This window comes from Xenopus laevis, chromosome 2L (assembly GCF_017654675.1).
Source record: "Xenopus laevis strain J_2021 chromosome 2L, Xenopus_laevis_v10.1, whole genome shotgun sequence".
Classification (NCBI taxonomy): domain Eukaryota; kingdom Metazoa; phylum Chordata; class Amphibia; order Anura; family Pipidae; genus Xenopus; species Xenopus laevis.
In genome coordinates this window covers 183,363,191-183,380,970 of record NC_054373.1, presented here as the reverse complement: position 1 = coordinate 183,380,970, position 17,780 = coordinate 183,363,191, and the positions used below count along the sequence as shown (strand labels likewise).

General features: G+C 41.0%; 2 protein-coding genes across 4 annotated transcripts in view; one reads left to right on the top strand and one right to left on the bottom strand.

The window, feature by feature from the left end:
* Positions 1-424: 424 nt before the first annotated feature.
* Positions 425-16,543, bottom strand: LOC121400084 (oocyte zinc finger protein XlCOF7.1-like). Of its 2 annotated transcripts, XM_041582798.1 has the most exons (8): positions 16,412-16,543; positions 14,181-14,281; positions 9,645-9,821; positions 9,470-9,566; positions 6,244-6,345; positions 4,912-5,009; positions 2,667-2,730; positions 425-1,722 (listed from the first exon to the last, which is right to left on the bottom strand). In XM_041582798.1, the coding sequence occupies exons 2-8, from the start codon at positions 14,250-14,252 to the stop codon at positions 1,052-1,054; spliced, it is 1,281 nt and encodes a 426-aa protein (XP_041438732.1). In that variant the 5' UTR covers positions 14,253-14,281; positions 16,412-16,543; the 3' UTR covers positions 425-1,051. The 2 variants fall into 2 exon arrangements, with proteins under 2 accessions (XP_041438732.1, XP_041438733.1); XM_041582799.1 differs by lacking the exon at positions 6,244-6,345.
* The window catches only part of LOC108707642 (zinc finger protein 585B), a 17,001-nt gene continuing 15,738 nt past the window's right edge, over positions 16,518-17,780 (top strand). The window contains exon 1 of one of the 2 annotated variants that reach the window (XM_041582796.1): positions 16,518-16,654. The gene's annotated coding sequence lies outside the window, so the exon portion shown is untranslated. Of the gene's footprint in view, positions 16,655-17,698; positions 17,720-17,780 lie in introns of those variants that run through there. The other variant, XM_041582797.1, reaches the window with a different exon arrangement.

Here is a 17,780-nt window from a genome sequence, read left to right as displayed (position 1 = left end):
TTATCCCTGGTCAGAGAGGAGATTCCCATTCCCATCTTTTCTCACTTATCCCTGCTCCTATAGCTTGTAAGCTTATGACCCAGGCCTCCCCCAGGTGCCTACATGGTGTAACCCTGGGCAATGCATTTTTATAAAAGAAAATCTTAAGGAAAGGAGGTTAGTGTTTTGCCAACAAATTGGACCCCCACCCTCCACGGTGATTTGGGGTTTCACTGTCCTTTAGATATTTTTTTCTTGTACACATAATTAAAAACGCTTCACTTTTGATATCCACATGCACAGTACATTGCACAATTATTATCTACAAGCCATTCCACTGGCACCTGACATTATTCCTTCCCCAGCCATGGTAGCACAGCAGTGCAGCAAAGCGAGATTGCCACCTACAACAGAGAAAATAAGACACAACTGTGGAGAATTGTAATTGGATCATGTTCATGATTTATATTATATTATGATCTCTACCTGGATAATAAAGTATTTACCTACCAATCTAAACAAATGAATATTTAAGCACAAAGAAGGCGTTTCACTACTCATCCGAGCAGCTTCTTCAGTACAACTGACTGGTGTGGGAAGTTCTCGGCATATAAACGCTTCCACTAATCCAATCACAATGGCACATTGTAACTCTTCAAAGAGGTGAGATCTGAAGAGGTGTAGATTCTGTGTAGTTACTGTGATTCAGTTCGTCCGGGCAAAAGGATTCAGCCAAATCCGAATCCTGCTGAAAAAAGGCAGAATTCTGGCCAAATCCCAAACTGAATCCTGGATTCTGTGCATCCCTAGTTTTGACTAATGTCCAGTCTGGGTAGCCACATGCTTTCAAAGCTCCTCGGAAATCTTTATGCTCCTTGTCCTTGGACTCTGTATCAGTTGTCATATTTTCCAAACTGAAGAAGCTGCTCGGATGAGTAGTGAAAAGTCTTCAATGATCAATGAGCAAGTCTAGTTGTTTTAGAATTACTTATACTAGATATAACATGACCTGGATGAATGAAAATCTTCATAGTCACAAATAAGAGTTTTATAGAAATAACATTTTTATAGCTCATTTCGAGAAGTAGGAGCTTGAGGGCGTATTCCGTCCTTGTTTGTGTCTCCATTGGTGTTTAACAAGATGTGGCATCTGAGCGAAAGATTTGCCACAATCGGAACAGAAGTAAGGTTTTTCGCCGGTGTGAGTCCTGTGGTGAGCGAGGAGACGGGCGTACTGGGTATAACACTTGCCGCACTCAGAGCAGACAAATGGTTTCTCCCCCGTGTGAATTCTCTGGTGTGTAACCAGGGTGGAGTTCTGGCTGAAACACTTGCCGCACTCAGAGCAAACAAATGGTTTCTCCCGGGCGTGACTTCTCTCATGCACCAGAAGATTCGACTTCCACTTGTAGCTTTTTTCGCAGTAGGAACAAGAAAAGTCACCGATGTGAAACTTCTGATGTTTGATGAGAGTTAATTTTGTGGCAAAAAATTTTCCACATTTAGAACACGAATACAATTTCCGTTCTCCCTCTCCACTCTGTGAGTCTGTCCCCGTTTGCTCTTTGGGAGGCCTGGGGGGGCTGAATTCTTCAGTTAAGGAACAAATACTCTTACTAATTATCACTGGGTCACTTTTCTTTTCCGTAGCTGAATTCTCACTGGAGATATTTCCACTTTCAATGGGGAATTCAGAAGCAAAGTGGTTCTCCTCTCGTGGGATTGTCCAGCTGGAGTCTCCCTCTGATGGAAAAAAAAAGAGAGAAATGCAAATGAACAAATGTACAATTCGCTACACAACCAATTTTTTGCTGTTCAAGGAGACATTTTGTGTAAAAAAAAGAACATACCAGTGCATTATACTCATTTAGATATAGAATAATTGTGCTTAAAAAAAAGTAGTGTTTCAGGCTGATTTATTGAATATTTCTGCAAAAACCCCTAATAATTCCTCCCTTCACTTTCACTTGCTGCTCCTGGAATTCCCAGGCTGTGCACTCAGCTCACTGCACTGTAGGAACCAATCAGCAGCAAGCAGGACTGATAGGGAACTGAAGCCTGTCTTTGCTTGTGTGACTGCAGGGCTGTGATTGGCTGTCCCCCTCCTACTGTGCTTCTGGCAGGGACCGTTAGGACACGCCCACCCCTCATTTGAAACAGGAACATCTATAGGGAGCTCCAATAAAGGGGCTATGTTTAAAGATAATATTAATTTTTAGCACCATGTAAAAGCAACACCTTATATTACTCATAATTGCCTACAAAATTAGGTTTTCTTTTCATTTATCCTATATGTCTCCTTTCAAACTAGGGCAATGCTGCATTTCAAACCAACATAGACCTTGCTCATGTCATGTCATGTCATGCGGGGGCATTCCAAAACTCTACACAACTGCCATTCTGGATCTTTAGATCTAGGTGTGATTTGCCTTTACTAATTTGAGTGATTTTTTTCCATTATCCAGTTAAAATTGTTTATTGACTGAAACGGATCCATTTACTTGTAAGTTTATCTGGAGCCGAAAACAACAGAATGTTCAGTAAGAATGGCTGGAAGTCCAGGTCAGTAAGGAGAATTTGCTAGTATTTCAGTCAAGCTGTGTGCAAGGAAAGCATTGTGCAATGATGTTACACAAACTAGATGGGGTGGGGTTTGCACACAGGTATGTGAGTACAATATATCTCACCTGTGCCGAGTTCTGCAGGGATTTGCCGATTCTGCTGCAGGAAGGTCACATCCTCTTGTTTAACCTGGAATACAACAACATCACCAAATTCCTGGTTATATCTCACTCAAACATCAAAAACAGAGACCGACTGCTTTGGGCTCACCCTTACCCATGATGTATTTACTCCAAGTGTGTCTCTGAAATGAAGCAGGTACACAGGCTAGTGAAAGATGCTCAGTTCATCCAACCAAGTCGGAAGCTAATTGGGCATGAAAATCGGACAGATATCGATCAGGCAAGTTTAGAAATTCAGTTGGGCTGTGGAATTAGGGATGCACTGAATCCAATATTTTGGATTAGGCCGAACCCCCGAATCCTTTGCGAAAGATTCGTCCGGATACCGAATCAAAATCCTAATTTGCATATGCAAATAAGGGGTGGGAAGTGGAAAACATTTTTTACTTCCTTGTTTTGTCACAAAAGGTCACACAATCTTCATCCCACCCCTAATTTGCATATGCAAATTAGGATTCGGTACGGCCAGGCTGAAGGATTCGGCCGAATCCGAACCCTGCAAAAAAAAAAAGCCAAATCCCGAACCGAATCCTGGATTCGGTGCATCCCTATGTGGAATCCGGCTTGTTGATGCCGTCCTCATGCTGAGCTTGTATTCACAGCATTGTGATTGTTTAGCCTGAGGATCAATCTTGCCCAGTTCACTGAGGGAAACATATACTCATCTAGCTACAGATAAATCTTTGGACAGAGACGTTTTCTATTTTAGGTACATTACCACAATGAATTTTAAATGAAACAATTGAGATGCAGTTGAACTGCAGACTTTCAGCTTTAATTCAGTGGGTTGAACACAAAATTGCATAAAAATGTGAGGAACTAAAGCCTTTTTTTAACACAGAGACACACGATCTGCTCAAATCCAGCTAAATGCAGTCACATTGATTGGGAGAGTCTCATAATGAGCCAAAACATACAGCCAAAGCAACCCAGGAGTTTATTAAAGCAAAGAAGTGGAATATTGTTGAATGGCCAAGTCAGTCCCCTGATCTGAACCCAATTGAGCTGCATTTCTAGGGATGCACCGAATCCAGGATTCTGCCTTTTTCAGCAGGATTCAGATTCGGCCGAATCCTTCTGCCCGGCCGAACTGAATTTGCATATGCAAATTAGGGACAGGGAGGGAAATTGCATGACTTTTTATCACAAAACAATGAAATAAAAAAGGTTTTCCCCTTCCCACCCCCAATTTGCAATACGCAAATTAGGATTCGGTTTGGTATTCGGCCGAATCTTTTGCGAAGGATTCGGCCGAATCCAAAATAGTGGATTCGGTGCATACCTAAGCGTTTCACTTGTTGAAGCGGCTGCAGTAAAGGCCTGGCAGAGCATTAAACAGGAGCAAACCCACAATCTGGTGATGTCCATGAGTTCAACACTTCAGCCTGTCATTGCCAGCAAAGGCTTTTCAACCAACTATTAGAAATGAAAATTTTATTTTCTGTTTTTTAATTCGTCCAATTACTTTTGAATTGAAGTGATTGTGTTAAAAAAAGACTTTAGTTCCTCACATTTTTATACAATCTTTTTTGTTCCACCCACTGAATTAAAGCTGAAAGTCTGCAGTTCAACTGCATCTGAGTTGTTTCATTTAAAATTCATTGTGGTCATGTACAGAACCAAAATTAGAAATAAAAGTTGTTTCTGTCCAAAGATTTATGGGCCCAACTGTATGTTGGAAAACAAGTGGATGTTTAAATCTATGACCACCTTAAAAGAGTGGTTCATCTTTAAGTAAACCTTTAGTGTATTATAGAATAGCCAATTCTAAGCAACTTTTCAGTTGGTCTTCGTTATTTTTTGTTAATAGTTTTTTTAACTATTTGCCTTCTTCTTCTGACTCTCTCCAGCATTCAAATGGGGTCACTGACCCCATCTAAAAACAAATGCCCTGTAAGGCTACAAATGTATTGTTATTGCTACTTTTTATTACTTATCTTTCTATTCAGGCCTCTCCGTTTCATGTTTCAGTCGCTTATTCAAATGAATGCATGGTTGCTAGGGTCCTTTATACCCTAGCAACCAGATTGCTGAAATTGCAAACTGGAGAGCTAATTAATAAACACACAAATAATAAAAAATGTAAGCCAATTGCAAATTGTCTCATAATAACCCTCACTACATCAAAGGTGAACAACCCCTTAAGTATTTCAGCTATACTAATTTATTGCATCCTGCAGTTTAGTACCTGGAGTTCCTGCGTCATCCTATTCTCTTCCCCTGGCCACTCTTGAACATAAAGGTTCCTGGGACTTGTTAGTGGAATGTTTCTGTTACTGAATTCCCCTAGGGAAGATATTCAGTTAGTGAATTCATACAGCACTTTGCTTCGCAGCAAACCCACCTTTTGGTTGTCAAGGTAATTGATCCCATCAACTAGACTGCATATTCAATTGGGAAAAAAATACATGAAAATAAGGACCCGCGGTAAAGTTGTTTGTGAAGCTCATGTGAGTTATACTAAAACTTAAAGGAAAACTATACCCCCAAAATGAATACTTAAGCAACAAATAGTTAATATCAAATTGAATGACATATTAAAGAATCTTACCAAACTGGAATATATATTTACATAAATATTGCCCTTTTACATCTCTTGCCTTGAACCACCATTTCGTGACTCTATCTGTGCTGCCTCAGAGATCACCTGACCAGAAATACTACAACACTAACTGTAACAGGAAGTGAGGAAGCAAAAGGCAGAACTCTGTCTGTTAATTGGCTCATGTGACCTTACATGTGGTTTGTATGTGTGCACAGTGAATCTTACAATCTCAGGGGGCGGCCCTTATTTTTTAAAATGGCAATTTTCTATTTATGATTACCCAATGGCACATACGACTAAAAAAGTATATTATTATGATAATGGTTCATTTACATGAAGCAGGGTTTTACATATGAGCTGTTTTACTCAGTATCTTTTAATAGAGACCTACATTGTTTGGGGGGTATCGTTTTCCTTTAAAGGTGAATTTCACTTTTATACATGGTTCTGTTCCATGATGTGTCTATCAATAGTTAAAGGGATACTGTCAAAAACAGATTTTTTTTATATTCAATTTTGAAATCTGACATGGGGCTAGACATATTGTCAATTTCCCAGCTGCCCCAGGTCATGTGACTTGTGCTCTGATAAACTTCAATCACTCTTTACTGCTGTACTGCAAGTTGGAGTGATATCACCCCCTCCCTTTTTCCTCCCAGCAGCCAAACAACAGAACAATGGAAAGGTAACCAGATAGCAGCTCCCTAACACAAGATAACAGCTGCCTGGTCGATCTAAGAACAGCACTCAATAGGAAAAACCCATGTCCCACTGAGACACATTCAGTTACATTGAGAAGGAAAAACAGCAGCCTGCCAGAAAGCATTTCTCTCGCAGGCACAAGGCACATGACCAGGGGCAGCTGGGAAATTGACAATATGTCTAGCCCCATGTCAGATTTTAAAATTGAATATAAAAAAATCTGTTTGCTCTGGATTTCAGTGCAGAATTCTGCAGGGGAATTCTAGGACTGACCTGTAGTGGGATTCAGATGTATTCTTGTCTCTGGAGGATCTGTACGATCTCTCTCATATTCCCTCTCATTCCTGGTGATCTCAGGATTTAAACTGTCGCAGCCTGTAAGGAAGAGGTCACCTATTTTACTATTTATCATTTGACTTTGCTATTCCCCACAGAGGGCCTAAACCGCACAAAAGCAAAATGAAAACTGCACATACCGATATTGTGCACATTATAATGCCTTACGTTTGCCATTTAAAGGACATAAGGGGAGGTTCAACTTTAACTTAACTTTTAGTATCTTATAGAATGCTAGTAAAGTAACTTTTCGATTGGTCTTTATTATTTGTTTGTATAGTTTTTTAATTGCCATCTTCGACCCCACGTAAAAACAAATGCTCTGTAAGACTTCACATTTATTGTTATTGCTAATTTTTATTACTCATCCTTCGATTCAGGCCTCTCCTATTCATATTCCAGTCTTTTATTCAAATAATGCATGGTTGCTAGGATAATTTGGACCCTAGCAACCAGATGGTTGAAATTGCAAACCAGAGAGATGCTGAATAAAAAGCTAAATAAACAAATAATAAAAAATGAAAACCAATTATAAATTGTCTCAGAATATCCCTCTCTATATCATATTAAAATTTATCTCAAAGGTGAAAAACCACCTTAAAATGGGTTGTTCACCTTTAAATTAACTGTTAGTATGATGTAGAGAGTGATATTCTGAGACAATTTGTAATTGGTTTGCAGTTTTTATTATTTATGGATTTTGAGCTACAGTATTTAGCCTTTTATTCAGCAGCTTTTCAATTCAATCAGGTAGCTAGGGACACAATTCCCCTAGCAACCATGCATTAATTTGAATAAGAGACTGGCACATGAATAGGAAGGAGCCAGAATAGAGACGAGTAATAAAATAGCAATAATGATACATTTGTAGCCTTACAGAGCATTTGTTTTTTTAAAAGAGGTCAGCGACCCCCATTTGAAACCAAGAAAGAGTAAAAAAAAGGCAATTATAAAACTCTAAAAAATATATAAATGAACACCAATGAAAAAGTTGGCCATTCTATAACATACTAAAGATTGTCTCAAAGATGTACCATCCCTTTAAAAATGCGCAGCTGCCATACTGTCCCTTGTAAGCTGCCATCACAGCGTTCTAGTCCCACCCACTGCTTGAGTTAAAGACTCCCTGCTGTAGTAATATATGTAGACCTATGTAGATATGAATATGATATTTGTTTCCCAATATATGGTGCCTATCTTTGATAATATTTACCAGTGACAGCTGTAAACATTCATTTACACATTCCTTTCCTTCCTACTTCAAATGATTGTAGTTATTTAGTTAGGTAGAAGACATCCTGAGTCGTTATGACCCAAACTCTAGTTACCATCTGGAGACGAACTGTTTGTAGACTTGTTATAGGTAAAAAGAACATCTAAAGCAATTAGCTGGTCTAACTAAAAACCTGTTTAAAGGGCATGTAAAAGCAACAAAATAAAATCCTATTTTTACTTTCTTTAATTAAAAAATGTGTACCCTTTTTATAAGAAACCTGACTGTATGCAGTGACATTCTCCCTTCGTTTACTGCTGTGGATAGGAATTGTCAGACGGTCCCTTACTTCTCTGCAGGGAAACAATCATACTTATGAACAGCAGGGGGAGCCCCCGCCTTACTTCCCAGCCATGCAGAACTCAAGCAGCTTTGTTTGTTTCCCTGTAGAGCAGTCGGCGACAGTGAAGAGATTTGTATTGGATTTTATTTTTGCCTTTACATCCCCTTTACTGTTTCCAGCTGCAGGGACAAAGATCATGGAGCCAGATTTAAACAGATAAACTGGGATTCTATTTGGAGGATTATTTTGCTGCAGCCACTGGTTCTGCAGAGTTGGAGAAAGTTTGTATAAAACAATACAAAAACTATAAAATCCACATTAGATTACATGACAACACAGGACCCAGTGCAGTCTGTATATTCTGATTATTAATCAGTCTTGCTGTATCGGCTTCTGGCAGATATTTATTTGACTTGTGCTGTTTTGAAAATTTATGAGGATCCCTAAGCAGCCCAGACCACACTGAGCATGTGCACAGTCTTGGTCTTGCAAAGATGTATAACAAAGTTACAAGATGGTGACCCCCTGTAGCCAACTTTGAAAGCATAAATCATTTGTTTGATTAGGCTTGTGGTGCAGTAAGTTCATGTTTATGTTTAGTATACAAAATACAGCATTTCTAGCCTTATTCTATTTTTGACTTTACTTCCCCTTTAACTTGTTATCAGCCAATCAGAACCATTCCCCATTTTGGTCAATGAAATAGTAACAGTATAACAATGGAGCTGGTTTTGGCTGAAAAGAAGAAAAGGGAAACGGAGAAGGAAGGAAGTAGGCATGCACCAAATCCACTATTTTGGATTTGGTCGAACCCCCGAATCCTTCACAAGATTCGGCCGAATACCGAACCGAATCAGGGGTGGGAAGGGGAAAATATTTTTTAGTTCCTTGTTTTGTTGCAAAAAGTAATGAGATTTCCCTCCCTGCCCCTAATTAGCATATGCAAATTTTGGATTTGGATTCAATTCAGCCTGGCAAAAGAATTCGGCCGAATCCTGCTGAAAAAGGCCGAATCCCCAACCGAATCCTCGATTTGGTGCATCCCTAGAAAGAAGTATAACCTGTGGGCACATTTTGAAAGACCTGCTGTCTCTGTGCTGGATAATCTGAATTAATCGTTTCATCTCTGGGAACCTTGGTTGCATCCTTTTACCTGGCTATGGTAAATTGCGAAATCTACATTTCACTATATGGATACTCGGATATAATATTACAAATTACAACACCTATCTTACTCAGTGAACTGACAAAGTGTTCCAGTGCCACTCAGGCGTGTGTTTGTTAGGGATGCACCGAATCCACTATTTTGGATTCGGCCGAACCCCCGAATCCTTCGCGAAAGATTCAGCCAAATACCGAATGAATCCTAATTTGCATATGTAAATTAGGGGTGGGAAGGGGAAAACATTTTTTACTTCCTTGTTTTGTGACAAAAAGTCATGCGATTTCACTCAGCACCCCTAATTTGCATATGCAAATTAGAATTTGGATTCGGTTCAGCCGTGCAGAATGATTTGGCCTAATCCTGAACTGAATCCTGGATTTGGTGCATCCCTAGTGTTTGCTGTGTTGTTGGGTTGTGCTGAAGGGAGAGAAGGGCCACTTACCACTGGGTATTTTGCTCCAGTGATTCTCCATCTGGTACTTGTGTCCCTGCTGCTCCATGGTGAAGCCAAAAGAGACATCTTTACAGCGATTAAGGACCTACAGAGAGAAACACACTCATCCTTCCGCTCTCTAGACATTCCATTGCTCATATAGAGAATAAAGTTACTCTCTCACCTCTCCAGTCAGCAGGTGGACAATTGCGTGAGTGAGCGCTAGGATGTTCTTCTCATGGACCTGGAAGTTTGGGGGAGGATTTAGGAATGGCCGTTGCATTTGGCAGGTCCCCTCTGACAAGCAGGTGCCATTGTTGTCTTTGTCTGGGTCTCTCTGCTTCTTCACTACAACATAATCCTGTGGATATACAAAATAAATCTCTATCAGTGGAAGCAGCAATAAAGCTCATGTGCACCCCCTGCAGTGGGATGAATGCATCTTACCCCTTATGGCAGTGATCCCCAACCAGTAGCTCCTGAGTAACATGTTGCTCCCCAACCCCTTGGATGTTGCTCTCAGTGGCCTCAAATCAGGTGCTTATTTTTGAATTCCAGGCTTGGAGGCAAGTTTTGGTTGTATAAAAACCAGGTGCAAACAGAGCCTCAATGTAGGTTGACAATCCACATAGGGGCTACCAAATGGCCAATGACCACAGCACTTATTTGGCACCCCAAGAATATTTTTCATGCTAGCGTTGCTCCCCAACTCCAGTTTCTTTTGACTGTTGCTCACAGGTTCAAAAGGTTGGGGACCCCTGCCTTATGGTGTAGGATTATATCTACGAAATACAACAAATCTGTTTTTAAAAATAAATGAATAAAAGGGGTTCACCTTCCAACTCATTTTTCACCACGCTAATGCAGCTCTGGAAGGAGGGGGGTGGGGTCGACGACCCTGTAAACTGTTCTAAATCGATACATTCAGTTGATACGTTTCTTATCTGCTGATCAGAATACCTGGGTTTTTAATAAAAGAATTAAAGGGGATGTTCACCTTCCAACTCTTTTTTCAGTTCAGTTGGTTTCAGACAGTTCATCAGAAATCCAGAAGACTTTTTCCAATGACTTTCTATTTTCTACGTTCTGCTAATGTTGAAGTGTAAATCTAATTTTTCACCTTCTCTGGGGTCGACTACCTTGTAAACTGTTCTAAATCGACTCATTTCTTATCTTTGTCCCTGCTGAGCAGAAACCCTGAGTTTCATTACAGGCAGCTGTTAGAATTGATACAATAGTTGCTGATACTCCAGAGATGCTGCTGAGAAATGGATCAATTAAATGTTGCAAAATTGTAACTGCACCTGAATTACCGAGATTCCAGACAGAAGCACCAGAGACAGGAACATTTAAAGGGGAACTCCACACAAACATAACTTAAGCTTTTTGAAAAGTAAAAATCATTTCAAGCAACTTTGCAATATACATCAATTAAAAAATATGAAGACTTTTCACAATTTTTAATGGTTTCTGACAGTTCCCTAAGCCCAGCCACCTGATCTCCTGCTGATCTGTCTGACTACTTTGCTGAGCTGTCTGACTACTGTTACTTTGTATCAACAGCCATCTGTCCTCAGCCTGCATCCTCCAAACCCCACAATTCCCTGCACATGTGATTTCAATAAGGAACAGAACATCTCAGTGCAATGCATTGTGGGTTATGTAGTTCTGGCATGCTGTCTGTAAGCTGTGGAGAAGTTGTTACAATTTGTAACATCAGTGTTTAGTCCCTCCTTTCCTGCCAGGAGTTCCCCTTTAACTTTAAATTTTGGTAAAATGGTAAAAAATAGAAAATGGAGAGCAATTGGAAAAAAAATTTTTTTTACGGAGAACAACTCAACTGAAAAAGGGTTTGGAAGGTGAACAACCCCTTTAAAGGAGAACTAAACCCTAAAAATGAATGTGGCTAAAAATGGCATATTTTATATAGTGAACTTATTGCACGAGGCTAAAGTTTGAGCTTGTCAATAGCAGCAATGATCCAGGACTTCAAACTTGTCACAGGGGGTCACCATCTTGGAAAGTGTCTGTGACACTCACATGCTCAGTGGGCTCTGATTGGCTGTTGAGAAGCTAAGCTTAAGGCTCGTCACTAATTATCCAGCAGAAAATGAGCTTCCCTGGCTGTAATATAAGCTGATGCTACAGGTTTGCTGATTATTCAATTCTGATGCTAATTGCACTGGTTTCTGTGCTGCCATGTAGTAATTATCTGTATTAATTACTAATCAGCCTTATATTGTGATATTTCTATTCTATGTGTACTGTATATTGTGAGTGGGTCCCTAAACTCAGTAAGTGACAGCAGCACAGAGCATGTGCAGTGAATCAGCAGAAAAGAAGATGGGGAGCTACTGGGGCATCTTTGGAGACACAGATCTTTACTGCTAAAGGGCTGCGGTTGCCTTGGGCTGGTACAGAAGCACAAGACATCATGTACAACATTTCTAGCTACTTCTTTAGTTAGGCATATGCAAATTAGGAGCGGGGAGGGACATTGTGTGACTTTTTGTAACTAAACAAGGAAGTAAAAAATGTTTTCCCCTTCCCACCCCTAATTAGCATTTGTAAATTAGGATTCGGTTCGGTATTCGGCCGAATCCAAAATAGTGGATTCAGTGCAAAATATACATCTGGTTAGTATTTTAAACATCTTTATTTCACAAATAATAATACTCATAGAGGGAAAATGCCGTTTTTCGGAACATCAAAAAAGAATTTTGATGTAAAATCCGGGAAAACATTACTTAAAATCAGGGAAATGCACCCGCTGAAATGCATTTCAAATAAAAAATGTAAAATGTGGGAAAACTTAAAATCAGGGTATTTAAAATGAGGTTTCACTGTATTGATTTTTAGAGTTTAGTTCTCCTTTAAACTGTCTTGCAAATATCTGCTCCCGTCTTAATCCCATCTCAGTCCTAACTTCTTATCCAGTGGCCTTGACACATAGAGACTGACTGTCAGCTCCTGATATGCCCCACACAAACATCCATGTGTGCTGGCAGTGGCGATGCTGTCAGGGGGGCAGGGACACAGCAGGGTCGCTTCCTCTATAGCTTTAAAGGAAAACTATACCCCCCAAACAATGTAGGTCTCTATAAAAAGATATTTCATAAAACAGATCCTATGTAAAATCCTGCTTCATGTAAATAAATCATTTTCATAATAATAATATACTTTTCTAATAGTATGTGCCATTGGGTAATTATAAATGGAAAATTGCCATTTTAAAAAATGGCCGCCCCCTGGGATCGTACGATTCACTGTGCACACAAACATACCAACAAACCATATTTGTTAGGTCACATGAGCCAATTGACAGACAGAGTTGTGTCTTTTGCTTCAACACTTCTTCCTGTTACAGTTAGAGCTGCAATATTTCTGGTCAGATGATCTCTTCCTGTTACAGTTAGAGTTGCAGTATTTCTGGTCAAGTGATCTCTTCCTGTTACAGTATTTCTGGTCAGGTGACCTCTTCTTGTTACAGTTAGAGTTGCAGTATTTCTGGTCAAGTGATCTCTTCCTGTTACAGTATTTCTGGTCAGGTGACCTCTTCTTGTTACAGTTAGAGCTGCAGTATTTCTGGTCAAGTGATCTCTTCCTGTTACAGTATTTCTGGTCAGGTGATCTCTTCTTGTTACAGTTAGAGCTGCAGTATTTCTGGTCAGGTGATCTCTTCCTGTTACAGTTTGAGCTGCAGTATTTCTGGTCAGGTGATCTCTGAGGCAGCACACAGACCATCACGAAATGGTGGCTCAAGGCAAGAGATGTAAAAGGACAATATTTACTTAAATATATATACCAGTTTGGTAAGATTCTTTAATATGCCACTAAATATGATATAAACTATCTGTTGCTTAAAGGAACAGTTCAGTGTGAAAATAAAAACTGGGTAAATAGATAGGCTGTGCAAAATAAAAAATGTATCTAATATAGTTAGTTAGCCAAAAATGTAATGTATAAAGGCTGGAGTGACTGGATGTGTAACATAATAGCCAGAACACTACTTCCTGCTTTTCAGCTCTCTCACTCTGAGTTAGTCAGCGACTTGAAGGGGGGCCACATGGGACATAACTGTTCAGTGAGTTTGTAATTGATCTTCAGCATTCAGCTCAGATTCAAAAGCAACAGATATGACCCATGTGGCCCCCCTTCAAGTCTCCGATTGGTTACTGCATGGTCACCAGGGTAACCAGTCAGTGGAAACCAAGAGAGTTGAAAAGCAGGAAGTAGTGTTCTGTTATGTTAGACATCCAGTCACTCAAGCCTTTATACATTACATATTTGGCTAACTAACTATATTAGAAACATTTTTTATTTTGCACAGCCTATCTATTTGCCCAGTTTTTATTTTTACACTGAACAATTCCTTTAAGTGTTCATTTTGGGGGTATAGTTTTCCTATAAGAAAATCTCCTCTCGCTGGCTGCATTGCAAAGGGAGGGAGGGAGCACAAGAGCAAGAGGGAGCATGGGAGACTGTCGGGTACTCAGGAGGCTGGAAGTACAGGTAGGTTGTAGTTATAAGTTTCACCAGGAACCTCTGAAGATTTCTTTGCAGGGGGGAGGGGGGGCTGGTCCAGTCTGAGTACTTCTCTGTAACCTGGTGCTGCTCTGGGCACCTCTGAGCTTGTAGCACAGGGGAAGAGCTAATCTTACACAAGGGCACTATATGCCTGGTATACAATACTGTGACACCCATCTGTTGTACCCCTCACCTCTCCAGTCAGGAAGAAAATGGTCTCCAGGGTGAGATTCAAGATCTTCTCAGCCACCTGCTTTGTTTCCATCACTGTGGCCCCAGCTTGGGAAGTGGCCCCTTTACAAAATGAAAGGATAGGAAAGTTGAAAGACACAATGTTACAGCAGCGTGTGACTTATGTATTAGGCATGTGTGAGGAGCAAATATCAGAGAGACGGATTTACATAGTGGGAGCCCCTAGGCCCACTGCTGTCCATTGTCCCTGTCCCCTCCCCTTAAAGGAACAGTACAACCAAAAAAACGAGTGTTTTAAAGTAATGAAAATATCATGTAGTGTTGCCCTGCACTGGTAAAACTGATGTGTTTGCTTTAGAAACACTACTATAGTTGATATAAACAAGCTGCTGTGTAGCCATGGGGGCAGCCATTCAAGCACAGGATACACAGTAGATAACTGATAAGTACTACTATAGTTTATATAAACAAGCTGCTGTGTAGCAATGGATGGCAGCCATTCAAGCACAGGATACACAGTAGATAACAGATAAGTACTACTATAGTTTATATAAACAAGCTGCTGTGTAGCCATGGGGGCAGCCATTCAAGCACAGGACACACAGTAGATAACAGATTAGTACTACTATAGTTTATATAAACAAGCTGCTGTGTAGCCATGGGGGCAGCCATTCAAGCACAGGATACAAAGTAGATAACAGATAAGTACCACTATAGTTTATATAAACAAGCTGCTGAGTAGCAATGGAGGAAATTTAAAAAAAGGCTAATGTATATGGCACAGGTTAAATAGTTTATAAAAAAAACACCATTATATGATACAGAGCTGATCTGTTATTTGTTGTGTAACCTGAGCCTTTTCTCCTTTCAATGGCTGCTCCCATTGCTACACAGCAGCTTATTTATATAAACAATAGTAGTGTTTCTGAAGCAAATACACCAGTTTTACTAGTGCAGGGCAACACTGCATTATATTTTTATTACTTTAAACCTATTTAATTATTTGATGTTACTGGTCCTTTAATGGGGATTTGCGCGTGGGAAATTTAAAAAATTATTGTATCTCCAGAGCATTCCCAGTGTTTCTGAACCAATGTGGATGTGGTTGGGCAGCATGCCGCCCCCTTAAATCCTGCTGACGTAGGCCCGGGCCTTGGTGGCCTCTCCACAAATCCAGGACTGAGAGAGAAGGAGGGAGGATCCCAAGGTTGGTTACAATTAAATATTTAGCCAATAATCATATTTCTGTCTTATTGATTAGTAAAGTCATTAGAGACTAAGGGTTAACTATAGAAGATATTTATGGCAGAGCCATTAGCTTTGAATGTAAGAGGAATGCCGCTCCATTGCACACTCCCAGGCTGACTGATAAGTCTCTATGGAAGCTGGAAGACTAGTGCCCAGGGGCATGATGGGATATTTGTAGGAATAATATCTCAAACCCGCCCAGGTGCATGATGGGATATGTATACGAATGTCTCAAACCTGCCCAGGTGCATGATGGGATATTTATAGGAATGTCTCAAACCTGCCCAGGTGCATGATGGGATATTTGTAGAAATAATATCTGATACCTGCCCAGGTGCATGATGGGATATTTGTAGGAATAATATCTGATACCTGCCCAGGTGCATGATGGGACATTTGTAGGAATAATATCTGATACCCGCCCAGGAGCATGATGGGACATTTATAGGAATAATATCTGATACCCGCCCAGGTGCATGATGGGACATTTGTAGGAATAATATCTGATACCTGCCCAGGTGCATGATGGGACATTTGTAGGAATAGTATCTGATACCTGCCCAGGTGCATGATGGGACATTTGTAGGAATAATATCTGATACCTGCCCAGGTGCATGATGGGACATTTGTAGGAATAGTATCTGATACCTGCCCAGGTGCATGATGGGACATTTGTAGGAATAATATCTGATACCTGCCCAGGTGCATGATGGGACATTTGTAGGAATAGTATCTGATACCTGCCCAGGTGCATGATGGGACATTTGTAGGAATAATATCTGATACCTGCCCAGGTGCATGATGGGATATTTGTAGGAATAATGTCTCATAGCCGCACAGGTACATATCAGGCTGTACTGCTACTGTCCCTCCCCAGGTGCAGGAAGGAATTACGTTCCCACTGTCCCCCTACCCCCGGGGAATGATAGGACCAACCTGCTGTCCTGCCTTGGGGCACAATGGGAAAAGGCCGCAACCCCTTACCTGCTCTCGGATCCGCACAGCGATGGTTATTATGGTACCAATAAGTTAAAGCCTGAGGAGCCGGCGACGTCACAACCACGTGACCAGGGTGACGGTGAAGCACGTAGGGGCGGTACCTACAGGCATCCTCTAGTGACGGCTTTCCCCACGTCACGTGACTGGGAGACCGATACAGAAGAGCCGGAACTGCTGGTGCTGCTGTGACAGTAGAGTCTGAGAGGAGCTGAAGTTCATTGGAGGAAGGTGAGGGGCACTGGCGTCTGTACAGTCCGAGAGCTTTCTGTGCTAATCAATGTGGCATGACGCAGGCTGGGAAGGAAGGGGAAACACTTCTCCCCCATCATGTCCCTGTAGGGAGTAAGGGATAGCGGATATAACCCATAATGCACTTAGGGAGGCACTGGGCAGCACCAGATCAATCCCATCATGCAGCAGGGGACAGATTGCAACATACTTGCCAGGACATTGTACTAATGACCATATCCCTCAGGCCAATAATCCGGGGAGCTTCTTGGCCCTGGAGCCCTATAAGCAAGAGCTTTTACTCACCATAAAGTCTGTCTAAAACGCTCTCCTGATTGGCTTGTGAAGAAACACTCTGACCCAATCACAACTGGATTTATTGATCCCGCCTTGAAGAATTTAAAGTGATACTGACACTAAAAAACAACTCTTCAAAATACGAATGTACATTAAAAGTTACCTATAGGTCATGTTGATCCTTTTTCGCTGATAGTTCTGCTTTTGTAAGTAATTGTCACTTGAAGTCAGGGATGCACAGAATCCACGATTTTGGATTCGGCCGAACCCCCGAATCCTTCACGAAAGATTCGGCCGAATAACGAACAGATCCAAATCCTAATTTGCATATAAAAATTAAGTGTGGGAAGGGGAAAACATTTTCTACTTCCTTGTTCTTTGACAAAAAGTCTCGCGATTTCCCTCCGCGACTAGGGTTGCCACCTTTTTAAAAATCTTTTACCGGCTGCTGGGGGGCGGGGACACAAAGGGGCGGGCCGTGCCATCAAAAGGGGTGGGGCCATGACACAGACACCACGGACGCTAGAAGAAGTAAGAGAAAAAGTGAAAATCATATCATACTTACCGAGATTTTCCTTTCCTGGACTGGAACATGGCAGTGGGTAAATAATGGGTTAATCCCCCTGTCGTGCGCATGTGACAGGATATTAAAAATATAAAAGGCTTACTTCCGCCCCCGGCCGCCATCTTAAATTTCTGGAGTCTCCCCCATCGAGGGTGGGAAGCCTTACCCACTGCCATGTTCCAGTCCAGGAAAGGAAAATCTCGGTAAGTATGATATGATTTTCACTTTTCCTGTTCCTTTCACATGGCAGTGGGTAAATAATGG